Source organism: Henckelia pumila, chromosome 3, assembly GCF_033568475.1.
Source record: "Henckelia pumila isolate YLH828 chromosome 3, ASM3356847v2, whole genome shotgun sequence".
Classification (NCBI taxonomy): domain Eukaryota; kingdom Viridiplantae; phylum Streptophyta; class Magnoliopsida; order Lamiales; family Gesneriaceae; genus Henckelia; species Henckelia pumila.
Window position 1 is genome coordinate 8,969,090 of NC_133122.1, and position 9,936 is coordinate 8,979,025.

Genomic DNA, 9,936 nt, shown 5'->3' on the forward strand with positions numbered 1-9,936 from the left:
CGCAATGTTCGAAGTGCCATAAGAACCATAATTGCCATAGCTGACATGGTATAGCGTAATGAGATATGATGCAGATGGATGTGAAGACTGTTGTTAGTGTGTGTATGTGTGGGAAGCGTTTCTTAATGGAGACATTAAGAATAAGAAATATATATAGAAGTCAAGCCTAGAGGGCGTACACATCCATGGGGAAGCGATCATAAGGTATGCAAGCTTCAGAGATCAATTTATGGTCTAAAACAAGCATCAAGAAGTTGGAACCAGAAATTTGAGGAAACAATTAAAGACTTTGGTTTCATCAAGAACCCGGAGGAACTTTGCGTGTACAAGAAAATAGTTAAGGATGCGGTGACATTCCTTAGTACTTTATGTTGATGACATCCTACTCATTGGGAATGATGTAGGGATGTTGCAGTCAACAAAGATATGGTTATCAGGTAGATTTTCGATGAAGGATTTGGGTGAGGCATCCTACATTCTTGTGATTCAGATCTATAGGGATAGATCTAAGAGACTGATAGGACTCACTCAATCAACCTACATCGATTACCATATTGAAACGGTTTTCAATGGATGGGTCCAAGAGAGGACATCTACCATGTGTCATGGAGTTTCTCTATCCAAGTCTATGTGTCCCAAGACTGATGCAGAGATAGAGAATATGACACATGTACCATATGCGTCAGCTATAGGTAGTATCATTTATGGGATGATATCTACCAGACCGGTGGTAGCATTTGCTCTGAGTGTCTCGAGCAGATATCAGTCTAATCCTGGTCAGATGCATTGGAAAGCCATGAAGGACATTCTTAAGTACTTGCGAAGGACTAAGAATATGTTCATGGTTTCTTGGAGGACGAGAACTCAAACTGGAAGGCTATACCGACTCTAGCTTCCAAAGTGATGTGGATGACTCGAAGTCAACCTCTGGATTTGTGTTCATGCTCAATGGCGGTGCTGTCTCTTGGAAGAGAATTCCAAGCAGGACACCACAGCGGGATTCCACCACTGAGGCTGAATACATTGCATCATCCGCTGCTGCTAAAGAGGCCGTTTGGATGAGGAATTTCGTCCAAGAGTTGGGCGTCATTCCTGAATTTGTTGGTCCAGTCCCGGTGTACTGCGACAACACGGGTGCCGTTTGCTCAAGCAAAGGAACCAAGGTCTCATCAAAGATCCAAACACGTACTGAGGAAATACCACATAATCCGGGAGATTGTGGAAAGAGGAGACATCAGTGTCGAACGAAGTGGCCTCTGCAGACAATATCTGTGATCCACTTACTAAGCCTTTGCCAGGACCTTTGTTTGACAAACATCGCGAAGCAATGGGTCTACGTAGTATGACTAGTTGGCTATAGGGCAAGTGGGAGATGTAAGAGTGGGTGCCCAGTGAGCCAACTGTGTGGCTATGGGCTTTGTTGACTCTTTGTATAAACAATCTTTTGTTTAATATTCTTTACACTTTTATGGCAATGACTTTATATTACTTCATATTGTTATATTGTGATATACTATTGTTGTTTTGATAAAGACCTTGAATATACTATAGTGTATGTAAGATGTAGTAGAACATGGAGATGTCTATCATGAAATACATCTTATAGTCACTGTATATTCTAAAACCGTTCCTAGTCGATTGAGCCGTCCGATAATAAGGATAAGGATCGATCGAGTTTGAGACTAGCATTTGCGATGCGGAGTACCACGTTTCATTGGTAGGGAACATGGAGATGTTCGAAGCATGCAAATGGATATTAATAGGATGAATAGTCGAACTACCCTATCCGGACTTTCCAAGTGGTTATCACTTATCGAGTGGATAAAGTCCGCGGTTTTGGTTGTACACCATTAGTCCTTACGACTTGAAACATCATGGAGACTCTATATGCTAGTACTGTGCTTTGACTCGTTTACCGACTCTGAGGGGTTCATCAGGTGTCGAGATTGGGTACAGTTACGACACATATAGGAGTCAATGCATTGTTGTCAAGGATTCACCACATACTTGCGAGTGTGGATATCCTATGCGATCTGAGGAGATATTAGTGTGACAAATCTCTGGCCAGAGTACTTGATGTGATTTAAGAAATGGTTTCTTAGTAGCACATGCGATGTCACTAATTTGATCTTCAAGATGTATTGCATAGTTATCGGAATCTTGAGCGACTCTCGATATACCCAATGGTTGTTGATTCGATCGGGATAGTATGGGGGATGGGTATAATAAAGGGGCGACCGTAACTGATATCGTCTAACCAAAATCTACTGGTTCTTGTAGGCACTATCAGTGATACCTAGGGAACTTCAATGGGGCGATGTTGCTAGGAACGCTCTTTAACCATGATTCGTTCTGGGCACGTCGGAAAAAGTGTTATGTTCCGGTAGTCACAAGGAGGTCGAGTTGTGAGCCCACGGCTAGCTGTATCCCTGAACCATATGAGGGTTCACACAGTGTAATGGAGTTTTAATCCCCGTTGAAGATAGTTTAAAATTTAAAGATGGTAAATTTAATGAACTAAGGAGTTGGACTTCTTAAATAAGAGTTAAAGACGAAGTAGGATTTTCCTAAAATTGACATTAGCGGATGGACAATTTTGGAAAACCACTGAATTCGGATTCAGTAAAATTTATTTTGACTTTAAAATGTGCAGAAATGGTTTCTGTGCACATTGGTGAAATCAGTTAATCAATCGGAGTCACGATGAATTTTATATTAATTTCTGAACGAGCGGGCTTTGCTTGTCGGGCCCCAGCTTATGACTAATGGGCCCTAAGGTGTTAGTGGCCTGCATTATAAATAAGTTAATTAAGTACAGAAATTACACACAACAGGTCATAATTGTGCGACAGAGCAAAAATCGAACCCTAGTCTCGCTCTCAACAAATCGGCCGAACCCTCCCCCTCTGCCTGAGAAAATTCCGGTCTGTGATTTTGAATCGCAGTAAGGAATAACGAATCAAATTCGTGTATTCTCTTCGCAGAAAACTTCTGATAGATTTTCTAGTGCAATCTATCAGAGGGATTAAACCTCTGTTCGAGTACCTGATTGAAGGCGATCATCGGTTCCAGGGAGAGACAACAAGAGCAGAATTGTTCTGTTGGTGTCCATTAATCTCGTTGCGAGATTTGAGGTAAAATTTATTTAATTGTTATTTAAATTTTACACACACACGTAATTCAATCGATGAACGGTTGATACCCATACCATGAAAACGTTCCATGAAAAAATTTTTAAACTTCCGCTGCACCGGGTATCAATCGTAATTGGTCTGGGAACTCGCAAAGTTTTCCAACAAAGTTAATGAACTAAATGTTGTTATGTTGATTGAAGAAAATACGCTTTATGTTTCAAATTGTTATGATTTGGTTTGTAAACTATTCTGAAATGTTTTAAGTAAGGTTTGATGCATGCATACATCTTTCAAAAATTTTCTTTTCCGAACTAGTTTTAACGTCATGTTAGTTTGTAACATCTTCATCGGTTGAGGGTGTAGGACAGTTTGGTATCAGAGCAGTTCGCTCTGGGTTTTCTTGAAACACTCATGCATACTCGCCACGACTCCAACGCTCCGTCTTCATGTCTGTAAGTTATGTGTCTTATGTGATTATGTGTATGATAATGCGATGAGATATATGTATGCATGTTATATGTTAAAGTATATTCACGTTTTGAATCGTGACTGAGCGGTGTGGATAATATTGGACTTTAGGACTATGACATCACGTAGGGAAACAACACCAACACCATCACCAATTCCGCAAACAACAACCATAGTAATTGCGGGCCAGATAGTGAGAACAATCAAAACAACCAGTTTTTGGCGGGATTAACTGCTCTTCTTCAAGAGCAAAGCCGTGCTCAGGGAGCTCAAATCCAACAGTTGCTTCAAGCCCAGACAACTAATGCTGGAAATAACCATCCTACAGCTAATCAGAACCCTATCTACAAAAGGTTCTTAGAGTTGGGACCACCTGAGTTCAAAGGAGAGACTGATCCTTTGATAGCAGAACAATGGTTCCAAGCTATGGAGACTGATTTTGAATTCATGCAGATCACGGATGCGGATAGATTGAGATGTGCTACATATATGTTCTGCGATGACGCTCATGTTTGGTGGAATGGAGCCAAAGCAAGCGTTGAACCTAACTACCCTTACCTGGAATGGATTCAAGGATGTGTTCTACGGCAAATATTTCACAGTGAGCACCCGAACCCGGTTGGCCAGAGATTTTTTGGAAATCCGTCAAGGAAACATGTCGATTGCGGAGTATGTTAAGAAGTTTTAAAGGGGAAGATACTTTGTACAGATGATTTCTGGTGATCCTGCTAAAGAGTTGAAACATTTTACAGAAGGATTGAATGCCTTCATCAGAAAGGATGTTAGACTAAGTGGAGCGAAAAATTACAAAGATGCGGTGGATCAGGCCATGCTATCCAAAAAGGACAGAAACGACATTATCCGAGAGTCACAGGCAAAAAGATCTAGTTATCAGAATCGGGACAAACAAGGAAATTCTAGCGGAAAGAGACCGTACCAAGCCCCACCCCAACACCGACCATACCAACAGCAGCAGCCTCGACCTCAGGGGCAGAAACAATTGGCTCTACCAGCACCAAACCGGCAATTGCACCAACAGCTTGTCAAAAATGTGGAAAACTTCACTCAGGTCAATGCATGGCAGGGACTGGAGTATGTTTCCTTTGCAAAAAGCCAGGGCACTATCGAAAAGATTGCCCTCAATCCAAAGAACCGGTAAGAGGACGAGTTTTTGCAATGGCACATGATCAAGTGGATCCAAATACAACTATAGTTATAGGTATTATTAATGTTTCCAGTAATCCCGCTCATGTCTTAATTGATACTGGAGCTACACATTCATTCATATCTGTTGAATTTGTTAATAAATCGGGTTTAGTACCGGATAAGTCAATATCAAGATTTAGTATATCCTTGCCTTCAGGGGAAGAATTGAGTAGTGATTTGATTATCAGAGGATGCAGTGTACAAATGCAGAGTCACGAGTTACTTGCTAATCTTATTATCCTGAATATGTCTGATTTTGACGTGATATTCGGGATGGATTGGTTGTCTCGGTACGAGGCTACTATAGACTGTAAACGAAGAACGGTTTCCTTGAAAACTAAGGATGGAGAACCGTTTCTATTCCATGCCACACCAAAACATAATTCATCTCTTTTAATTTCAGTGGGTAAGGCATGGCAACTGTTGAATAAAGGATGTGCAGGTTTCCTTGCAAGTGTCACTTGCGACCAAGAATTACCTCGGCCGAAACTTGAAGACGTCGAAGTAGTGAGAGATTTCCCAGAAGTATTTCCTGATGATATTGCAGGATTACCTCCAGCTTGGGAGGTAGAATTTGGAATTGAATTAATGCCTGGAACCCAACCAGTTTCCAAAGCACCATACAGGTTAGCACCGACTGAAATGAAGGAATTGAAGGAGCAACTATAAGAGCTACTCAATAAAGGCTTTATTAGACCGAGTGTATCGCCTTGGGGTGCACCGGTATTGTTTGTCAAGAAGAAAGATGGGTCTATGAGACTGTGCATCGATTATAGAGAGCTGAATCGAGTAATAGTGAAGAACAAATACCCACTTCCAAGGATAGATGATTTGTTTGATCAGTTACAAGGGGCAGTAGTGTTCTACAAGATCGATTTGAGATCAGGTTATCACCAATTGAAGGTGAAAGACGAAGATATTCTTAAAATGGCTTTCAGGACTCGTTATGGCCACTACGAGTTCTTAGTCATGCCGTTTGGAGTTACCAATGCACCGGCAGTGTTTATGGATCTTATGAAAAGAGTGTTCCAGCCTTTTTTGGATCAGTTTGTCATAGTATTCATAGATGACATACTGATTTACTCTCGTAATTTCGATGAGCATCGTCAGCATCTAACTACAGTCTTGCAGGTTCTGAAAGAAAAACAATTGTTTGCTAAGTTCAGTAAGTGTGAATTTTGGCTGGAACAGATTGAATTTTTGGGTCACCTAGTTTCGGCTAAGGGAATAGAGGTTGATCCAGCAAAGATAGAAGCAATTAAAAATTGGGTTACCCCAAAGAATGCTACAGAGGTACAAAGTTTCTTGGGATTAGCGGGTTACTATACGAGATTCATTCAGGATTTCTCCAAGATAGCGCTGCCACTAACGTCATTAACTCGCAAAAGTGTGAAGTTTGAATGGTCTAATCAGTGTGAGAAAAGCTTTTTAGTGTTGAAGAAAAATTTGATGACATCACCAGTACTAGCCATACCAGAAGGCATAGGTCGATTCATAATTTATACAGATTCTTCCAAGAGTGGATTAGGGGCTGTCCTGATGCAAGATGGAAGTAATAGCATATTCTTCACGACAGTTGAAGATTCATGAAAAGAATTACCCTACCCATGACCTCGAATTGGCAGCAGTTGTCTTCGCACTGAAACTGTGGAGACATTACCTTTATGGTGAGAAGTGTCAGATTTTTACCGATCATAAAAGTCTGAAGTACTTCTTCACACAGAAGGAGTTGAACATGAGGCAGAGAAGATGGCTCGAATTGGTGAAAGATTATGACTGTGACATTAGCTACCATCTGGGTAAAACTAATGTAGTAGCAGATGCTTTGAGTCGTAAATCTGCAACTTTGAATAGAATGACAACTCAACAAGAGTTGATTGTAGATTTTGAACGACTCAGATTGGAAGTAGTTGAGCCAATGGAAGTTTGTGACTTATCAACCTTAACAATGGTTCCAAGTTTGCTCGACAAGATTCGAACAGGGCAGGCTTCAGACCAGCAATTATTAACTTGGAAACTTAAAGATGAAGCAAAAGGGGGTGCATTGTATACGGTGAAGGATGGGGTCGTGCATCACAAAGGGCGAATGTGGGTACCGACAGTAAATTCACTGAGGGAAGATGTGATGACTGAGGCTCACATGGTACCATATTCTATTCATCCAGGGAGTACAAAGATGTTCAAGGATTTACAGATGCTATACTGGTGGCCAGGTATGAAGAAAGACATCGTTAAGTTTGTTAGCGAATGTTTGACATGTCAACAGGTGAAAGTTGAACATCAAAGGCCAGCAAGATTTCTGAAACCATTACATATTCCCACTTGGAAATGGGAAGATGTCACAATGGATTTTGTGATTGGACTACCAATTACACAACGAAGAATGAATTCAATATGGATAATAGTTGACAGGTTGACAAAGTCAGCTCACTTCTTACCAGTTAGAAACAACTTCTCGATGAATCAATATGCAGAGTTATATATTCGAGAGGTAGTTAGATTGCATGGAGTTCCAGCAAGGATAGTCTCTGATAGGGATCCTAGGTTTACTTCAAACTTTTGGAAGAGTTTACATCATGGATTGGGAACAAAGCTAGCTTTTAGTACAGCTTTTCACCCACAAACAGATGGACAATCTGAACGAGTAATTCAAATACTGGAGGATTTACTCAGGGCTTGCATGATTGACTTTGGAGAAAATTGGGAATCGAAGTTGCCTTTAGTGGAGTTCACCTACAACAATAGTTATCAAGCTACTATTGGAATGGCTCCTTATGAGGCTTTGTATGGAAGAAAGTGTAGGACTCCTCTACAATTGGATGAGATTGGAGAGAGAGCTGTGTTGGGACCAAAAATAGTGCAACAGACAGTTCATATGATAGCAAAAATTAGAGACAAGATGTTGACAGCACAGAGCCATCAGAAAAGCTTTGCCGATCGGAGACGTAGGGAATTGGAGTTCCAGGTAGGTGATCACGTATTTTTGAAGGTTTCACCTTGGAAAGGAGTCTTAAGATTTGGGAAGAAAGGAAAGTTGAGCCCAAGATATATAGGACCTTTCGAGATCCTAGACAAGGTTGGAACAAGAGCTTACCGAGTAGCATTGCCTCCAAACTTGGAAGGTGTACACAACGTATTCCATATCTCGATGTTGAGAAAGTATATCTCAAATCCTTCCCATGTCATTCGCCACGAGCCAATTCTATGGACACCAGACTTGTCTTATGAAGAAATACCTATCCAAATTTTGGATACACAAGTCCAAAAGCTGAGAAACAAAGAGATCAAGATGGTAAAGGTCTTATGGCGCAATCAATTAGTGGAAGAGGCTACTTGGGATACCGAACAAGATATGCGTAGCCGATACCCATAAATATTTGGTAAGTCGAATTTCGAGGACAAAATTCTTTCAAGGAGGGTAGAATTGTAAAGTCCAAAAAATCCATTAAACTTGCTCACGATTATTTAAACATAAATTTTTAATGATTTTATGCCTTAAATTGTTTAAGTTATGATTTAATGATTATGATTTCATGATTATGTTTATCTTACATTTAACAATTTTGATTAAGTAAATGATTCCAGGTAGAGTTCGATTCTGGACTCGCGGGACGAGGCTAACCTAGGAATGAGATAATAGAGTACATTTTTACGAGTATTTTAAGTATGATATTGTTACATTTTTTTATAAACGAGTCAAAAGATAGCATTTTTATCAGACGAGTCGAGATGTGTTTCTTTGACTGCATTTTAAGCAATCAATACACGATGTGCATTAATTATGAAAACTACACTTAACAACCTTATACCCTACATGTTAGTGATTCCCTTGACATATTCTATCAGACTTCTTCATTATCCTCCTCTCCTATACACGTTTTTCTCCTCCCCCTCACTATTCATCATCTCCTTCATCAAATCCTTCAAGATTCAAGTGAGTTTTTGGTACTAGTTTTTAGTTCGTCCAAGGTTTAGCTCGTCTCCGAAGTTCCGGATCAACTCATCCTCCATTCAAGGCAAGTTTTTAAAGAATTTTACACCACCATTCAAGATATATCTATTTTGATAAGAAATGATGTGTTTTGATGAGTTTTATGCATGATTTTAAAGATTTGAGAAGCATAAAAGCATGAGGTTTATGATATCGTGATATGTAAGTCGTTCTTGGGAAATTCTTGATAAATAATGTGTGATGATAGATTCTTATGGTTTGGAGTTGGGAAAGGACTGATTTTGAAGGTGTGTGTTGAATTTTGAAGTGTTGAGTTAGTTTTAGTTAATGCTTTGAAGCGTTTCATGTGTTGGGTTGTCTCGGATTAGCAACACTTGTTGCAATTTTGTAGATTAAGTCTATTGTAGTAATCCACATGAGATGAGGCCAATTGTATTTGAAAGATAACTCATATAGATACAACTTTCATGCTTTGAGTTTTGTCAAAATCATTCTATAAGATTGGCCAAAATCGCCCCGAAGTGTGTCAAGTGGTTTGAATTTTTGGCAGTGACACATCTCGGGAGAATAAGCATAACGTTTTACTGAAATATCCTATTAAGGTGAGGGTTTCCGAATTTGAAAGCTTAGATCAAGGGCTAAAACTTTTATGTTTACCATGCTTTAAAATTTACCGAGTAGAAAATTGGCCTAAGTTTTGTCAAAACCCTCAACGCATGATTTTGACATGCAATCTTATATCTAAGTTTTGGCCAATCTTATAGAATGATTTTGACATGCAATCTTAGATCAATGATTTTGACATGCAATCTTATATCTAAGTTTTGTCAAAATCATTCTATAAGATTGGCCAAAACTTTTATGTTTACCATGCTCACTCGCGCGCGGGCCATCTTGGCAGAAAAATTCCAGAAATTATGGCATGCTTCCAATCTCAATTCAAAATCCATCCAACATCAATCTAGCATGCTCAAATCCTAATCCAATAACATGCAATCTTTCATATTCATACGATCAACATGATACAAAATTGATTCGAATATTCAATACTACAAATCAAATACAACTCTTCAAATTCTAATATGTTCACGACCAAATTCAACATGCATCTCAATCTTCATGCATTAATTTGAAAGATTTGAACTAATCAATATCATCAAACAAACTTCTATATTC

General features: G+C 39.5%; 2 protein-coding genes across 2 annotated transcripts; both read left to right on the forward strand.

The window, feature by feature from the left end:
• Nucleotides 1-4,778: 4,778 nt before the first annotated feature.
• Nucleotides 4,779-5,477, forward strand: LOC140888063 (uncharacterized). Its single transcript, XM_073295737.1, has 2 exons — nucleotides 4,779-4,821; nucleotides 4,921-5,477. Exons 1-2 carry the CDS (start codon nucleotides 4,779-4,781, stop codon nucleotides 5,475-5,477), a joined length of 600 nt encoding a protein of 199 aa, XP_073151838.1.
• A 1,279-nt stretch (nucleotides 5,478-6,756) lies between these two features.
• LOC140888064 (uncharacterized) lies at nucleotides 6,757-8,181 on the forward strand. Its single transcript, XM_073295739.1, has 3 exons — nucleotides 6,757-6,951; nucleotides 7,075-7,220; nucleotides 7,611-8,181. Exons 1-3 carry the CDS (start codon nucleotides 6,757-6,759, stop codon nucleotides 8,179-8,181), a joined length of 912 nt encoding a protein of 303 aa, XP_073151840.1.
• The last annotated feature ends 1,755 nt before the right edge of the window (nucleotides 8,182-9,936 follow it).